This window comes from Aspergillus heteromorphus (genome assembly GCF_003184545.1).
Source record: "Aspergillus heteromorphus CBS 117.55 chromosome Unknown BO70scaffold_39, whole genome shotgun sequence".
NCBI lineage: Eukaryota > Fungi > Ascomycota > Eurotiomycetes > Eurotiales > Aspergillaceae > Aspergillus > Aspergillus heteromorphus.
Window position 1 is genome coordinate 125314 of NW_020290444.1, and position 18082 is coordinate 143395.

At 45.0% G+C, this 18082-nt stretch overlaps 4 protein-coding genes across 4 annotated transcripts; 2 read left to right on the plus strand and 2 right to left on the minus strand.

Moving 5' to 3' along the window:
* The first annotated feature begins 174 nt into the window (after positions 1-174).
* On the plus strand, positions 175-1506 carry BO70DRAFT_432866 (TauD/TfdA family dioxygenase). The gene is made up of 3 exons (XM_025548360.1): positions 175-307; positions 388-967; positions 1017-1506. The coding sequence occupies exons 1-3, from the start codon at positions 214-216 to the stop codon at positions 1447-1449; spliced, it is 1107 nt and encodes a 368-aa protein (XP_025395124.1). The 5' UTR covers positions 175-213; the 3' UTR covers positions 1450-1506.
* An 872-nt stretch (positions 1507-2378) lies between these two features.
* Positions 2379-4556, minus strand: BO70DRAFT_366204 (MFS transporter). The gene is made up of 6 exons (XM_025544278.1): positions 3377-4556; positions 3180-3329; positions 2826-3134; positions 2683-2777; positions 2556-2633; positions 2379-2504 (listed from the first exon to the last, which is right to left on the minus strand). The coding sequence occupies exons 1-6, from the start codon at positions 4380-4382 to the stop codon at positions 2490-2492; spliced, it is 1653 nt and encodes a 550-aa protein (XP_025395125.1). The 5' UTR covers positions 4383-4556; the 3' UTR covers positions 2379-2489.
* An 8555-nt stretch (positions 4557-13111) lies between these two features.
* Positions 13112-15893, plus strand: BO70DRAFT_390418 (transcription factor domain-containing protein; the record flags this gene model as incomplete). The annotated part of the gene is made up of 3 exons (XM_025546151.1): positions 13112-13199; positions 13258-13312; positions 13381-15893. 3 exons carry the CDS (start codon positions 13112-13114, stop codon positions 15530-15532), a joined length of 2295 nt encoding a protein of 764 aa, XP_025395126.1. The 3' UTR covers positions 15533-15893.
* A 248-nt stretch (positions 15894-16141) lies between these two features.
* Positions 16142-17959, minus strand: BO70DRAFT_432869 (GMC family oxidoreductase; the record flags this gene model as incomplete). Its single annotated transcript, XM_025548361.1, has 1 exon — positions 16142-17959. One exon carries the CDS (start codon positions 17957-17959, stop codon positions 16142-16144), a length of 1818 nt encoding a protein of 605 aa, XP_025395127.1.
* Positions 17960-18082: the final 123 nt, after the last annotated feature.

Genomic DNA, 18082 nt, shown 5'->3' on the forward strand with positions numbered 1-18082 from the left:
TAGTGATGGCCTTGTGGCCTTGTGGCCTCAGGAAGGTGGATTGCCCTGCGGGAGAGCGGGCCAGATAGGGTGGCTCGCCCGCGGGATGGAGGCAGTCGGCCTCTTCCGCGGCCGGGGCTGCCCGCCGCCGACGAATGCGACAACTGCTATTAAAATCATCCTCCCCCCCCGCAATTATGCTGTCCCCCGAACCGCTTCTGGACGATTTGCATCATGGCCCCTACTGTTCACTCCCTACCTCCTCCTCCCGGCTCCGACATCGACTTCGGAGCCGTGATCGAGAACATCGACCTCGAGAACTTGACCGGTGAGTGCATCCAGCTGCACACCGACTGGATTGACCAACTGCAATTGTACTCAGGACTGACTCTCAATCCAATTCGGTAGATGACGACTTCACCATCATCCACAAAGCCCTCTACGAGAACCTCGTTGTCGTCGTGAAGAATCAACACCACCTTTCCCCCAAGGCCCAGTACGAGCTCACCCGGCGATTCGACCCCTCCGCCTCCCAGTACGGCCACGGCAAGACCATCGATGGGAAGCGCAGTATCCTGCACCCGGACCTCAAGACCGTCCCCCATCAACCCCAGGTCCAGGTCATCGGCCATGGCTTCGTTGAGTCCTACGAGGGCCTGTCCAACATCCAGCTGAAACACCCCCACCACCGCACCTTCCATCGCGACGCCATCCCCGACGAGGAGGACTACGACTTCACCCGTTTCTACCGGTGGCACATCGACGCCGCGCTCTACGATTTCTACCCCCCTCGCGTTACAACCCTGCTGGCGGTCCGTGTCCCCAAGGGCCGGAGACAGACTCTGCGGTACGATGACGGGTCGGACGAGACGTTGGATGTGCCTCTGGGAACCACCGCGTTCGTCAGCGGCGAGAGGATGTTCGACATGCTGTCGGAAGAGGACAAAGAGTTTGTCCTCAGCAGTCGCGTGGAATATGCGCCTCATCCGTATGTCCTGTCCCCAGCAATTCGTGATGTAAACTGACGAATTCAATAGCTACATCTGGATGAGCCCCGCGCGCGCCCTCCCTACAGGCCTCGGCCTCTACTCCGAGAACAAGGAACTACCCCCCTCGGAACTCCCCCCAATCGACGAGTCCAAGATCCAGGTCCTGCCGATGGTCTGGAAGAACCCTCTCACCGGCAAGCCCGCCCTCCAGATCCACCCCTCGGCCGTGCGCAAGATCCATCTCAAGGACGGCACGGTCATCGATGACCTGGCTCGGGTCCGGGCCATCGTGTACAAGCTGCAGCGCCCGGCCATCAGCCCCCCTCATGTGTACCCCCACGACTGGGAGGAGGGTGATCTGGTCCTGTTCCACAACCGCGGTGTGATCCACTCCGTGGTGGGCGCATTTGGCAAGGATGAGGTGCGGCTGTTCCGCCAGTGCAATCTCGCTGCGGGCGAGGCGCCTCTGGCGTATGAGTGAGCGTTCAGTTGGGATGAATGATACCTAGACCACATAGATTCCCCTAGATTCATGAATTATGATTGTTTTATTTAACATAAACTCGGCTCACTGCGAACAACTCTCAACGATGGTCATGTAGATGGACAGTCTGTTACCGCAAAGGGAGGCGGTGCTAGCAATGTGTAGCTTCGGGGTTCTGCCGCGATTTCTCGATTACTGAACAAAGTACTAGTACTTAGTACTAACCCCCTGTTACAGACAACAACACGGGTGTCAAGCCACTCACAAGCAAGCAAGTCGGCTTCGGACCACACCCCCAACCCATTCTATAGGCGGAATGAATCACTCAGTCTCCGAATCAAGCTTCTTGGACAGTTCGAGTTGACAGACAGTATAGTTCAGCTCCTTCCTGGAACGGCATCTCCCCGAACGCGACAAACAAGACCTTCCCTCCCGTGGATTCCTTCCCAATCAGGCTACCCACCCTCTGTGCCACGGCTCGCCTGGAGTTTAACCCAATCCGAATGCCCCCGCTCACCGACCTTGTTTATCATCTCTTTCTCGTTTTCTATAAAAGCGAGTTACATCATGACGGTACATACAACCACCGATCCTCAGATTTGCCTTGCTACCCCTCGCAGGTCAAACAGAAACGACCCTCTTGTTACATCTCGACCAGTCTGGAATCACCCCGGCAAGCCAGCCTCTCGTTGCGGGTGTTGCTAGACTGTCCAAGTTGCGGCACATGGCAATTTTCCATGATAGGCATGACCCACACGTGTATCGGTTCCGGAACGCGACGTCCGCATGGCCTACTCCCGGTGGATCTACAAGCACTCTACTATTATCCCCAATCGAGTACAGCAACACCGTTCAAGCCATACTTACATTATGCACATTTATAGCCCGCTAGCGGGACCTCATCATCATCAAACCCACTTTGAGGGCAACTGTATGTCCATGGACTGCGTTACAGCCCGTCTAATTATTATTACTATATATCAAGTCTAATTTTTGGTATCCACAGATCATCGATCATCGCTTTCGTCGTCTCATGTTCAATGCGCAAGTTCCTGCTTCCGTTAGCATACAGTCTGATACAGCACCGCTTGGTGAAGACTTACACTCGCCAGCTTACTCTTCGCGCGGATCTGAGGTCCGTAGAAGATCAAAATCCACGGGACAAGGGTGAGAGCAGCTCCCTATTCGTCGATTAGCACAATACATGTCGAGTAGGAGTGGTCAACGTACAATTCCACCCAGCAGACTCGAGGCCGCCGGAAACCCGAGGTTCGTGAACATCGCGTTGGTAACCAGGGGGAAGACGCCACCGAGTAGGTTTCGACCTGCGCAGGTTAGTTGATGTGTCTTTGATACCAATTCAAGCCACTTACAGCATGACTGGGCCGCAATGGCGGAACTGGCATAGCGATGATACGTATCCGCCAAATAGTTGAAGACAGCCAGGTACACGGCGAAGATCCCCATCGTGGCGCACCCGATGGCCAGTGTCGGCGAGATCCACGGGATGGAGGGGTACGAGGTCCATCCGAACCAGAATAGTCCGACCGGCATGAGGACCGCCTCGAAGCATACGAAGTACAGTCGCGCTTCGGGGGTCTTTGGGAGGAGCCCGTACCGGTTGGCGATCTTCTCTTGGTAGATGCTGATGATGGTGATCAGGATGGCGCCGACGCACATTGCTGGGTCTGTTAGCAATCATCCGGGTCCATATGGAGAGATCTTACAGGAGAAGACAGCTCCGGTTTGCTCAAGATTGAAGTTGTGGTTGGTCTCGAAGACCAGCGGGACGGAGCCAAACTGCAGGTACAGAACAGCCCAGCTGAAGGATACCCAGAGGGAGAAGAAGAAGACCACGGGCTCGGTGATGAGCATGTCTGATGAGGTTAGAGTAAAATTCATGTGAGGGATGCGGAATACGCACGGAAAGGCCGGTAGCAGGATATGCTGATCATCTGCATGAGAGACTCCCGCTGCTCATCGCTCTTCACCTTCCATCGGATCCGTTTGGCCTCGTTCTTCTCTCCCATGATCACACCAAAGTGGCCTGCTTCCTCGAGCTGGTCATAATACTTGTTCAGGGCCGTGGCCTTTCGACTAAGCAACACGCTGCCTCGGGTCTCCTTGAAGAAGAAATATATGATAATCACGAAAACAGCCGAGACGATGGCGTGGGACCAATACACCCAACGCCAGCTGGTGCGAGTCACAATCACACTCGAGATCAGCGGTGCCAGGCCGGTCCCGAAGAGAGCTGCACCCGAGAACAACGCCATGGGGGTGTTGCGGTCATCCGCATGGAAGATATCGCTAATAACGCCGCCGACCATGGTCGAGAACGTCGAAGCACCCACGCCCTGGAGCAGGCGCGCGATGAGCAATCCGGCGAATACATGCGTGCCTCCGCACGCAATGATACAAGAAGTGAACAAAACCCCACTCGCGACAAAAATCGGCCGCCGCCCGTTGATTTCGGAGAATGGGGCCAGCACCATGGGTGCCAGCGCAAAGCCAATACAGAAGATCGTGATGCCTAGGTTGAACACCACGGAGCTGATCCCCCACTCAGCCGTAAGCAGCGACGAGGCCGCATTGTCCTCGCCGGCCGAGTAACCCGCCAAGGCCGTCACCCCGCACGCTATCCAGGTCATCATCCACTTGCGCCATTTCGGCCACAGGAACGGGGAGGTGTACTGTTCGAGACTCGGGGCGTCGGGGGGCGGCGACTGTCCGGGGCCCGGGGGCGCGGTGATCAGGGGGGTCGGGAGGGGTGTCTCGAGTTCGAGGTAAAGGTATTCGATGTCTTGCGCTGAGATATCTTTCTGCTGCCCGAGGATCTGAGGGTGGGGGTTCGGGATTCCCGACTCGGGAGAGTAGACGGTGTCTGCTGAGCCCGACTCACTCGGGGGAGGAACGTCGTGGATATGCATCCCGCGTCGAACAGGCCCTACTGGCGCCGTGAGGAATCGAATTGCCGAAAAAACGGACAGGCTCTCTCAGTGGAATTGTTTGGGTCATCTGCCGCAGGGACGGTGCGGTTTATAATAAAGAGGCTGACCTAGCGTCGCCCTGGGCGGGAATTTAGTGCCGAGGGGGGAGGAAATTGGAGAAACGAGGAATCCATTCTTGTCCGGCCCGCGACGTCGGTACGTAGAATTAGATTAACGCACGGGTGGATTATTCATGAGGCTCCTCTTGTAGATCTCGTCGAGATTTGTGTCAACGTTATCGTCGCCACCCGGGCTTCCCCCCGTGGCTATGGCCGATTCGGTTCGGCTGCTGCCCTCCCACTAACTAGAAGACTCTCTCTTTCAGTACGTACTATAGTCTTCAACGCTCAGGGTACGACCTAGAGCCTATCCCCTCTAGATTCCGCCAGCAGAAAGACAACCCCGACTCGTAAACAGTAAAACTGTAAACACGAACCCTGGTCTGGTCTGTGAGGAGGAGACTTGCAATTAGTGTACGGATGCATTCCGAGCCGGCCCCAAAAATGGCGGGAAGCAAAAACCCAGCGACTACTCCGTATCTCGAAAGCAAAGCCCGGGAATTCCCCTCCCCCACTGTCGCTTTCTCCAATTTGGAGATGTGCCCTAATTGCTAACCCTGACCAGTTATGCACTAGGTTGGTTACGGACTAGTGGGTACCAAGTTAGTGGGCTGCGGGATAGATAACTACTTACCGGTTACGGCTACGGCTACGGCTAACTACTGTGATCTGACTCATCCGAGCCCAGCCCGCCACGCTGACGTTTCCGGTCGGGTGTAAAAGTTAAACAAGGGTTGGGGAATGGGGATGGGGATTCGGGGAAGTGGATGATGAGTCTTAAGCTCACGCCCTACGGTATAGCATGGCTGGATGCTCGGTGCTCTGCTGCGTCGCGGATTCGCGGAGGAGATCAGTTGGATACGTACGGCCCAAGCGCTTATCGCTCTCGGGGAGGGGGTTGAAACTCCGGGGTGGGTGGGTGAGTATGTTCATGTTGATGTTCATGAAAACTTCAACCCCTCAATGAACTGGTGGAGTACCTGTCTATATGACGAGTCTACAGATGTTGGAAGTCGCCCGGTACCCCCCCCCCTAGACTAAAAGGTGTCTCGACATCCTTTCTAGTCATAAAGGTGCACTAGGTAAAACAACAGAGTATAGGCCAGACTGATGCATTCCGGGCTGTTTTTTATCGTGTACTGTAGGTGGGAGTATGAGATGCAATGAGATCTCGTTGACTCAAGCTGAATGATCAATCCACTGATGGATGAGCACGTCAATCCTCTGAAAATGAATCTGTCTATTTGCGGAGTACAGGATTTCTTCCCCGAGTACTTTGTAGTGAGTCATGTGTCAGATGTAAGCTGTACGAGCTATGGGATTTGGGAAGAAATCCCTGAGTCATGAGTCAGATCTGACATGTTCAAAGTACCATATCTCGGGGTTTATCGAGTCATGAAAACTGCGGTTGTTTGTCCAAGCTATCTCTCCCTCTCTCTCTCTCTAGTATATAGGTGTATACTTCCACATCTGTCCTCGGGTAGGTAGATAAGTAGCATGCATGCACTCCAACTGCATCCGTACCTTGGAAAAATTCGATAAAGAAGAAACTCTGTCTCTGTCTACTTCTGTCGCCGTGCGAACTTGCGGTAAACACAACCATGCGCAGGTTTATACAGGGTTGGGCACCCGTTTGCTTTCTATGCTGACGCGGCTAGAATGAATCGAAGCGCTTTCCGCGGGTAGTTACTGGATACTGTCTACGTGGGAAGTAAATTGTGGACAGGTTGTTGTAGAGTGGCTAACGGCCAGGTCAGGTCAGGTTAATTAGAATTTTTATACCTAACCGCCAGGTTATGATTAGGTTAAGAAAATTTTTATATCTGACCGCGGTATAGCTAAAAATCAGGCGGTTAATTATCTTAATTATTCTTAATATTAAGATCTATCTGCTATATTTTTTTAAGCTTTAGTATAATTAAGATATACTTAGATTAAATAGTTATTAATCTGGCTATTTTTATTATTGTCTAAAAATATATAAAAAGAAGCTTTTTAGATTAAAAAAATATAACTAAGAAAGAAATTAGTATCTTTTTTATTATTATTTATTAAAAATAATAAGAAAATTCTAGTTATATTAATAAAATTCAGCTTTTTATAAAATTATTATTTTTATAGTAAGAAATATATATAAAGATATATAATTACTACTCTGTTTTAATTGTATATTTTAATTATATTATAAAACACTAGAAAAACTATATATTAATTATTAATTAAAATACTAAGAATAAATATATTACTTCTATTTTACTATTTCTTCTGGATCAGACTATTCTTAGATTTATAAATAAAATATAGCTTGAAGAGTTATTAACAGAATTAGAAACTAACAGGCAGTTAAGAAGATTATAAATAGTCAGATTATTAGAATAGAGCGGGTTAAACAGGTTAAACAGATTAAATAGATAGAATAAATAAATAAAATATATTAGATCTGTATTATAATATTATAGCTCTTATAAAAGATTTTATAAAAGTCTTTTATAGATTTTTTTTATAAATATCTATTTTTTATTCTAGTTTATTATATCTTAAGCAGCTCTATTTAAGAGAAGAGATTATTTTATAATTCTAGACTCTAGATATAAATTTCTGCTTATTAGATTTATTAAAATAAATAAAATACAGCAGGCATCTCAGCTGTATATTAAAATATAATAGATTATATTTATATAAAGTTATATTTTAAAATAAAATAAACTATTTTTGCAGAGTTTTCTGCTTTTATTTTTTTATATTTATTATTTATAGAACAGCTTCAGAATTATAAGTTAATTATAATTATTTAATTTATTTTTAAAGAATATTATTAAGCCTTTTTCTTCTGTTTTTTAGATCTTTATTAGAGTGGCTAACGGCCAGGTCAGGTCAGGTTAATTGGAATTTTTATACCTAACCGCCAGGTTATGGTCAGGTTAAGGAAATTTTTATACCTGACCGCGGTATAGCTAAAAACCGGGCGGTTAACCGTCTTAACCGTTCTTGGCGCCAAGACCTACCCGCTATACCTTTTTAAGCTCTAGCACGGTTAAGGTATACCCAGGTTAAACGGTTATTAACCTGGCCATCTTCACCGTCGCCTAAAAGTATATAAAAAGAAGCTTTTTAGATTAAAAAAATATAACTGAGAAAGAAATTAGTATCTTCTTTATCACTATTCATCGGAAATAATAAGGAAATCCTAGTTGTGTTGATAAAATTCAGCTTTTTATAAAATTATTGTTCTTACAGCGAGAAACATGTGTAAAGATATATAATTACCGCTCCGTTTTAGCCGTACACCTTAATCATATCATAGAACACTAGAAAAACCATATATTAACTACTAATTAGAATACTGGGAATAAATATACTGCTTCTATTCTACTATTTCCCCTGGGTCAGGCTATCCTCAGGTTCATAGACAAGATGTAGCTCGAAGAGCTACCAACAGGATCAGGAACTGGCAGGCAGTTAAGGAGGTTGCGGACAGTCGGGTTGTTGGGGTAGAGCGGGTCAAACAGGTCAAACAGGTCAAACAGGTCAAACAGGTCGAACGGGTAGAACAGGTAAACAGGGTACACTAGGTCTGCACTGTGATACTACAGCTCTTATAGAAGATCCTGTAAAAGCCTTTTGCAGACCTCTCCTATGAATATCTACTTTCTACCCTAGTCTATTATGCCTTAAGCAGCTCTGTTTAAGAGAAGGGACTATTCTATAACTCTGGGCTCCAGATATGAATTCCTGGTTGCTAGGCCTACTGAAATGAATAAGATACGGCGGGCGCCTCAGCTGCATGTTAAAATATGATAGATCACATTTACGCGAAGTCGTGTCTTGAAGCAAAACAAACTGCCTTTGCAGAGTTTTCTGCTTCTATCTTTCTATATCTATTATTTGCAGAACAGCTTCAGAATCATGAGTCAATTGCAGTCATCTGGTTTATTTTCAGAGAATACTATCGAGCCTTCTTCTTCCGTTTCTCAGACCTTTACAAACCATGATAATGCCCAAACTGAGATAAGCTTCTCAAGTCAGATCTTTCCTCCTCCCCCAAATCTCGAGATTACACGCGTCGCGAAGAATCGGAAGATTGTCCCATATCCAGCTCTCGTCGAGACGTGCGAAGAACTTAAGGCATATCTAGATATTGAAGGTATGTAGCTTCTTAAGACATCTTCGATCGAACTAATACGATTCCAGGTACTACAGGGCATACTGATATTCTTGCTTACTGGAAGTCCCGCCGTGATCAGTTTCCTATTCTCTACCAGATAGCTAGAGATTTCCTCTCGGTCGCAACCAATGGTGTCAGTGTTGAACGTCTTTTCAACAGTTCTCGAGATATCTGCCACTATCGCCGGAGCCGTCTCGATCCTGATATAATTGAAGCAGTTATGCTTCAAATGTGTATCGATTGTTTTACTATAAGTGAGGAGTATCAGGATATGCTTGATGATCTCAATCCAGATTCGATCATCTTTACACCCAAGGAGCAAGAGGAGGATGAGGTGATTACTACCTTCTATATTAGTGAGAATGAGGATATAGATGATCTTGAAGATGACCCAGAGGATGGGTTATTATCAGAATTAGGAGAACTAGCCTTACCTGAGTCTTCGACTATCACACGTACTCAGGTAGAGATAGAGACCCGGCCTTTACAATTCCTACGCCATCATGATCACCGTCCCGGACAGTATAAAGAATAAATATTCTGTATCTTTTCTTATTTCTTCTATACTAGGTTCTGTAAAAGCCTTTTCCAGAGTGTAGTATACCTCTTAAGGCGACCGGTTGAGCAGGTCGAGCAGTAGGCTATATCTAAAGAATATTACTATGTCTATACTGTAATTAAATATATATTACACTTTGTATATTATCTATGTAAGAAGGATGTATATATTACGAATTAACCTGCGGTTATTAACCTACCTGCTATACCTGACCTTCCTGACCGGCAGGTATAAACGGTTATAGTGACGGTTGTACCTTAACCTGACCTTAACCGTACGGTTAAAAATTTTTTATACCTTAACCTGACCGCCAGGTTATGGCCAGGTTAAGGTTAAGGTATAACGGTCAGGTTAAGCCACTCTAGATTATTCTATATTTAGCTCTCTAAAAAAAGCTCTTTATTTTTTAGAATTAATAATAGAAGATAATTTTTTTTAAAGATTATATATAAACTAAAAAACCGCTATTTTATTTTAATCAGAAAAAATTATTAATAATATAGAACAGTTTTTAGAAAGATATATTATTTTCTAATAAAATCTCTTATATCTATTATATTATATATTTTTATATCTTATAATACTTAGAAATTAAAAACTCAGAAACTAGTTCTATAAGCTATTATCTTTATAAGAATTATAAGAAGAAATTATTATTAGTTATATCTAAATAAATAATTAGTTAGATACTGAGTAAAGGGCTATTACAGATATTTATTTATTCTTTTAAGATAAATCTTTTTTAATTATTATTTTTCTCTAGACTTTTATAATTTATAATAAACAGGATTTTCAGAATTAAGTTTTATACTTTATAATTATTTATTATCTATTATTTCAAACTGTTAAGTATATTTAATTTAAATAGATAATTAATCTTGCTGTTTTATTTTTCTACCGAAAATTAAGTTCTTTTAATTAAATATAAATTAAAAAATATTTTATAAAACTATCTAAAGAAATATATATACAGCTGCTATTAAAGTTTCTAAATATTAGATAGATATTAATTATAATAGATTATTAAATTAGTTTTAATTAGAAAATATTTCTTAATTTAATTAAATACTTCTTAATAAAAGATATAAACTATTATAAGATTTTACTAGACTTCTGATTAATATCTAAATCTTATATTAATAAGAATCTAGCTATAATTATTCTATCAGTCTTATATAAATATAATCTTGTCTATTAATTATTAAATATAATAACTAATAATATTAATAATAATAATATAATATTTAATATAATCTCAGCTGAACTTCGAACTTAACTTAGCTAGAGTATTTAGTTTTATAATATTCTAGTTAATTTTAATTTTTTAAAGATTATTTAAAATTAGTATTATATTCTCTGTTTTATTTATATAATTTAGTTTATAATTAATACTCTTCTGCGGAAACTTTAGATTAAGGCCTTAAACAGTACTATTAAATATATATAAAAAAATAATAATAGAAGTTTTAAAATCTCTTTTAATATTTTAAGAATTCTTGAGAAAATATATTCTAAAAATTATCTATAAAAGACTAATACAGAATCTTTTTTTATAAAGAGCTTCTAGAAGTCTTCTATCAGCTAGTTTATTATATTAATTCTTAATTATAGATTTAAAAGATTATATAATTTATAAATACAAGTTCTTAATATTATAAGAAGTTTTTATTTACTTAATAATTTAAATCTAGCTTAGTTTATTATTTTTTTCTTAACTATAAAACCTGCTGGAACTTAATCTATCTTATAATTTATTAGATACTTAAACTCTATTAAGCAATTAAAAGTTTTATTTAGTATTATAAATATAATAATATTAATTATCTTTGTTTTATTATAATAAAATAAAAATAAATAAAATATCTTCTTAAGCTTTTATATCTCTTTTTTTTTTTATTTTCTATCTCTCTGAAAATAGTGGGTCTATTATTTATAAAATTTATAATATTTATAACAATCTCTTTAATTATCTGGATTATTTAATTAATAGACTAAAAAGAAAATAAATATTCTGAAAGAAGAAGATTCTTAAGAGCTTGTATAATATATATTAAAAGCTCTAAAAATATTATTATTATATTTATTAGACAGAAGACTATATTTATATAATTATAATTATTCTAGATCTAATATTAAAGCTTAAAAAGTTTAAGAAAAATATATAGCTGAATAAGAATATTAATTAATATTATAAATATTAAATTATTTTTAAGAAAATATTCTCTTTCTATTTTAGTTAAAATCTAATAATTAATATATTATTAATAGTCTTTGAGTTATTATTAGATCTGGATAAGATCTTTTATAATATTTTTAAATATTAGAGATCCTCACCCGCAGTTGAGATATATAAAGAACTTAAGATATATTTAGATATTAAAGATATATAGTTTCTTAAGATATCTTTAATTAAACTAATATAATTCTAGATACTACAGAGTATATTAATATTCTTATTTATTAAAAATTTTATTATAATTAGTTTTCTATTCTTTATTAAATAATTAAAGATTTTCTTTTAATTATAATTAATAATATCAGTATTAAATATTTTTTTAATAGTTTTTAAAATATCTGTTACTATTATTAGAACTATCTTAATTCTAATATAATTAAAGCAGTTATACTTTAAATATATATTAATTATTTTATTATAAGTAAGAAATATCAGAATATATTTAATAATCTTAATTCAGATTTAATTATTTTTATATCTAAAAAATAAAAAAAGAATAAGATAATTACTATTTTTATATTAGTAAAAATAAGAATATAAATAATCTTGAAGATAATTCAGAGAATAAATTATTATTAAAATTAGAAGAACTAGTCTTATCTAAGTTTTTAATTATTATATATACTTAGATAAAGATAGAGACCCGATCTTTATAATTTCTATATTATTATAATTATTATTCTAAACAGTATAAAAAATAAATATTTTATATTTTTTTTTATTTCTTTTATATTAGATTTTATAAAAGTCTTTTTTAGAGTATAGTATATTTCTTAATATAATTAATTAAGTAGATTAAGCAGTAGACTATATCTAAAGAATATTATTATATTTATACTGTAATTAAATATATATTATACTTTATATATTATTTATATAAAAAGAATATATATATTATAAATTAATCTATAATTATTAATTTATCTACTATATCTAATCTTTCTAATTAATAGATATAAATAGTTATAGTAACAGTTATATCTTAATCTGATCTTAACTATATAATTAAAAATTTTTTATATCTTAACCTGACCGCCAGGTTATGGCCAGGTTAAGATTAAGATATAACAGTCAGGTTAAGCCACTCTAGGTTGTTGGAAGCCAAGCTACAGGGATTATCAGGTCAGATTGGAATCGCGTGGTCTGCTCCAGCTCTTTCAGATCCTTTCTATCTGTAGTTCTACCACGCAGGGATTGGCATCTCCAGGCGTTCCGCCATCTCACGAGTATTCAGCCCACATGGGAAAGCTGATGGGCTGCAGTTGATGTAGCATAGGTCTCTGCTTGAGATAAGGATATATATTTCCGAGGCTAGCCATTTCTCGGCCGAGAAGGTGGGAAAGATGGTTGTTAGTGCAGAGAACCAGAGTGCACTAGACAGTAGTAAGATATGTCAACAGGGGTAGGAAGATGCACTGTAGAGGATGTAATGTGCTGGAGAAGTAGTAGTGGCACATTTCTTTCTACTGTACTCCGTACCCTCGTGTCCCTCCCGATGCGGAAAGCGCCCCGGGATTCAGGCCGGGCTTGGCGGCCTGGCGCCGATCGAGGCCGCGATCGGTCAGCATCGCCACGAGCACATCACAATTACAATCCCCTCCCGTCGCACAATCATCTGGACCTGTCTGTCCGTCGAGCAGTGCTCCCGGCATGGTTAAACCCCTCAAGCAGTACCAGTGCGAACGATGCTCCCGAACCTTTGCGCGGTTGGAACATCTCCAGCGTCATGACCGGTCGCGTACGATCCCCGATCCCCGCTCGCATGATTCGGGGAATCCTGCTAACCCCAATTCCAGACACCAAAGAGAAGCCGTATCTCTGCGATCAATGCCCCAAGTCGTTCACTCGCAAGTACGCGTCCATCAGCCAATGGTATTTTGCCTCCACTGAGATCTGTACTGAGTCACCCCGATATCTAGAGATCTCCTGGCTCGCCATGAGCGCCTCGCCCATGGTGCCGCGCCCGCACACGGACCAGCATCGTCGCCAGCTTCGGCCTCCCCACAGGTCCAGTTCGAGGGATTGAATGTCCTGGCTTCAGCGGTCACCGACCATCCCTCTTCCGCCTCTACTTCCACCCTGCCAGGGACCCAGCCTTTACTCCCCGGCCCTCCTGGGCCTTACCCTCCCCAGTTGGCACCCACAGTGGGCCATCCGATAGCGACCCCAAACCCGCCAGGCCCAGGGCCTCCGGTACCAACTGGCTTCAGTGAACCCTTTGTGGGATACGGACCAGTCACTTCTTACGATGGAGACGATTTCACGACCTTTCTAGACAGCATCCCCCTCCCCAGTCACCCCTTCTCCCCGACCTACCAACCACTCCCTCTCTTTCCCGCCTTTCACTTCGACTCGACATCCGAGTACAGCCAGCCCGTCGAAAAGGCCAGCACCGACGTCGAAACCCCCTCCAGCTCGATTCTCCCCAGACATGGGACCCAGCTACCATCGCTCCAGCCTGAAGGGGCCCACGTCCCTTACAAATCCCGCGACCCGGGCGCTCACATCTCCCTCACGGCGCAATGTCGCGATCGCATCATCGCAACGTTACCAGAATACGCCAACGTCATCTCCCACCCCTACTCCCCATCCCGACACGCCCTGTCAAGGTTCCTTGGTGGATACATGACCAACTTCCACTACCACTACCCGTTCATGCACGTCCCAACCCTGGACCTGGATTCCATGCCGCTCCATCTGATCTTTGCCATGGCTGCCGTGGGCGCCCAGTACTGTCGCGAACCCGAAGCCAGCATGAGCCTATACAAAGTGGCCAAAGCCGTTACCCTCGAACACATCCGCAGAGACCTCCAGTGGGGCTGTATCAGCCCCAAAGCACAGGGCCCGGTCGATCCGGCCGCTAGGAGTCAGGACATCATCGAATCCGTGCAGGCGCTCTTACTCCTCATCTCCGTCTCGTGCTGGTTCGAACGAGACCCCCCTCACTACGAAGCACTGTACATCCGCAGCTTCATGGAAACCCTCCTTCGTCAAGGAGGCCTCAACGATCTCCCCCCACAGGACGGGTCATGGGAAAGCTGGATCCGCAACGAGATGTTCAAGCGGACCAAACTCATCGTCTTCTGCTTCTTCAGTGTCCACACCATCGTGTTCGACATCCCCCCGCTGATCCTGACCGAGGAACTCGCGCTCGATCTCCCCTGCACGGAGAAAGAATGGACCGCCACCACCGCAGGCGAATGGCGCGAGGAGCGCAGCCGCAACCAAAGCCGCGGCGAACTCAAGCTCCAAGACGCCCTCAACTCCCTCTTCACCCCCTCCCAGTCCGCCAAAAACAGCCTAGACTCCTTCTCCTCCATGGGCGGATACGTGCTCATCCACGCCATGATCCAGAACATCTGGCTCATCCAGAAGGCGAGCCGTCTCCCCGTCTCCAACGGCAGCTTCCTCTCCCCGTCCGTCATCACATCCCTCGAACAAGCCCTCGAACACTGGTGTCAATGCTGGGAACATAACCAGGAATCCTCCATCGACCCATTCAACCCCCACGGCCCGCTATCGTTTACATCCACCGCCCTCCTCCGACTCGCTTACATCCGCCTCAACGCCGACTTCAGCTCCGCCCGCCGCCTCGAGACCTGGAACCCAGATATAATCGCCCGGTCGCTCCGCGACAACCTCTCCGTCCAGCGCAGCGACCGTCTCACTCGCGCTGCACTTCACTGCGCCCACGCCCTCAGCACCCCCATCAAACTAGGCATCAACTACGTCGCTCGCACCCTCGTCGTCTCCTGGTCTAACCAGTACGCTCTCTGCTCGCTCGAATGCGCCGTCCTACTAGCCAAATGGCTCGAGGTGGCCACCGTCTCCAACCCAGCCCCGGGTCTGACCGAGCAGGAAAGTAAACTCCTCGAATTCGTCCTCGAGATGGTCATGGAGGCTCAACATGGTGTTTCGCGCGACTGGTTGCTCGCTAACAATACTCGACTTAGTGCGACTGTTACAAGGCTGTGGGCGAGGCTGTTCACCGCGGATTATATCTGGCAGTTGGTTAATCTGATTGGGAGGTCGTTGAATCGGTATGCTGATATTTTGGAGGCGGATGGGTAGTGGATATATACTATACTTGGTTAGGTTAGGTTAGGTAGCCGGTTGGCCGGTTGGCCGGTTGACTGGTTGGGGGATGCTTGTTTTGTATAGGTGTTCTCGATACCCTGTCTTACAGACATTGATTGATTGGTGGTTGTGGTCGTGGCTGTGATTATGGGGAGAGATTGCTGCCCGACAATAGCGGTCAGTTTACATCCCCCGTTCATGGCTGCAGTCTCTGTACCTTCCCTGTTCGGACATAACTAGCTGCAATGCACCTACGTACCTCTCAGCAGTATATTTCATGCGAATGGTTTGCGGGGAAAGCCCAAGCATAAGGCGTATCAGACCATTTAAGGCGTGTCATGTTGCACGAGGGCTGTGCTGCGTAATCATGAGTAAATCATTTCTGAAGTAGTAACTATACTATCCAGCATCTAGCGTACCTGGAATTTCCCCGACGAGACATGAGCGTAAATGACGCATAAAAAAAAACTTGCATTCTATCCAATCTATCAACAGTAACTAACTAACCTATTTATGTATCGGTATCGATATCGGGTTCTAGCAACAATGGCCGTAACATTGAAATATCGAATGATCCAGCTACACTTTAGCGTTCACCTCATTCTAAAGAGAAGCAGCGTAATCCTCCAACACCGCCTCAGACACCTTCAGCGCCATTCCGTAAAACACCGTCATGACGTGCGCGGACACCTGAGTCGGCGGGATCGAGCCATCAATCACGCGCAGCCCTTGCACGCCGTACACCCGCGCCGTGGAGTCAACCACACCACCCAGCTCCTTAGGCATCATAGAGCAAGTGCCCACGCCGTGATAGTTAGGACGGAAGTTATACCGGATGTACTCGGCCCAGTCGTCCAATCCGGCGTCGTAGGCCAGGTTATCGCCCGGGACGTCCTCGCCGGCGAAGTAGGTCTGCATTTCGCCGGAGTTGGAGAGCTCGCGGGCCAGCTTGCAGGCTGCGGCTTGGCCGAGGAGGTCGAGCTCGTTGAGCAGGTACTGCGGGTTGTAGGCGTAGCGGTGCAGATACGGGTCCTTGTCGAGGATGTGCACGTACCCGCGGGTGAACGGGAGGAGGTCCCACACGGTGAAGCTGATGGAGCCGGCGGTGTCGAGAAAGAGTTCCGAGTAGGCGACGTCGTGGGTCACGATCCAGTCGCGGTAGTTCTCGTATTGGATGGTCAGGGCGGTGACGTTGTGGAAGCCGCCGCGGGAGACGGTCTCCGAGGCCCACTGGGCTAGTTTGGTGTTGAGAAGCTCGTGCGCTTGGGGTGCGTAGTCGCCGAAGGTTTCGTTGAAGGTCGCGAAGTACGCGGCCTGGCCTTGCCCATCTCCTGCGGATGTGATGCGCGATGTGACCGGAGTGGTGGTTTGGTCTTGCAGGTTCAGGCCGACGGGGAGGTCCACGATGGTTTCGATGCCGACGCTGTCGAGGATGGATTTCATGCCGATACCGGAGTATTCAAGAATGAGGGGAGAGACGGTCGATCCGGCTGCCAGGAGGACCTCGTGATTGGCGTACACGTTGTATTTGGTGTTGTTGTGGGTGCCGAATTCCACGCCCACGGCCTGCGGGGTCTCGCCCGTCTGGTCCAGCAGGACCTTTCCGACACGCTGTCCGGTCAGGACCTGGAGGTTGGGTCTTTGGAAGTTGGGGAGAAGCCATTCGCGCGCGGCGTCAGAGCGGGTTTGCTCTTCGTTCAACGAGTTGGGAAACATGGAGACGCCGTGCGGGTTGCCGCATGAGAGGTCCTGCTGGATGGGAACGCCTTGGTCCTGCACGGTGCTCATGAGTGCTTTCATGATCGGAGAGTAAGACTCTCCCGTATCACGGGGCCCTGCATGGACAGAACCGTTTTGGCCATGGCAAGAGGGGTCGAAATAATGGCCAGCCGCGATTTGCTTCTCGTTGGGTGCGCGGACGGTCTCAACCTGGTGAGAGTAGGCCACCAGGGTATCCCAGTTCCAGCCATCGTTTCCGAAGACGCTCTCCCAGGAGTCGATCTGAGCCTTGTGAGGACGTGTCCATGTTCCACCGTTAACTAAGGTTGAGCCACCAAGCCCGTTACCAGACCGGATCACTTCAGTTCGGTTATTGGTGGCTAGCTCGACTGTCTCGTAAGCGTGGTCGACAGTGGTGCCGAAGATGTCCCCGTAGGTGTTCAAGTCTTCGATAATTGGACCGCGCTCAGACTCGTAGAACCCAGTCTCGATGACGAGGACCGTGATATTTGGGTTCTCCGAGAGACGGGCCGCGGCTGTCAACCCTGTCAAACCTCCACCAGCAATGATGTAGTCGACCGTGTGTTCGGCCACCTTCGAGGGATCCGTCAGGAGGTTTGCTTCAAGGAGACTGCGTCTTGCATAATGAGGCAGGGCAGAAACTGCAGAAATGAGGAACGAGTTGAAGATGAGAGACCTCATGATGAACAAATGATGAAGACGATGAACCGGGTGTGATGAGAGGATACAGAGTGGCGAGATGGCGCTATATATACCTCATTCTCGCGGTCGAGACTCATCTTTTTCATGTTTCTGTCGCCCCTG

Coding starts and splice junctions, on each gene's coding strand:
- BO70DRAFT_432866 (XM_025548360.1), top strand. CDS start 214: ATGGCCCCTACTGTTCACTCCCTACCTCCTCCTCCCGGCTCCGACATC. Junction 308..387: donor CGACCTCGAGAACTTGACCG/GTGAGTGCATCC, acceptor CCAATTCGGTAG/ATGACGACTTCACCATCATC. Junction 968..1,016: donor GTGGAATATGCGCCTCATCC/GTATGTCCTGTC, acceptor CGAATTCAATAG/CTACATCTGGATGAGCCCCG.
- BO70DRAFT_366204 (XM_025544278.1), bottom strand. CDS start 4,382: ATGCATATCCACGACGTTCCTCCCCCGAGTGAGTCGGGCTCAGCAGAC. Junction 3,135..3,179: donor AACCGGAGCTGTCTTCTCCT/GTAAGATCTCTC, acceptor TAACAGACCCAG/CAATGTGCGTCGGCGCCATC. Junction 2,778..2,825: donor CATTGCGGCCCAGTCATGCT/GTAAGTGGCTTG, acceptor TAACCTGCGCAG/GTCGAAACCTACTCGGTGGC.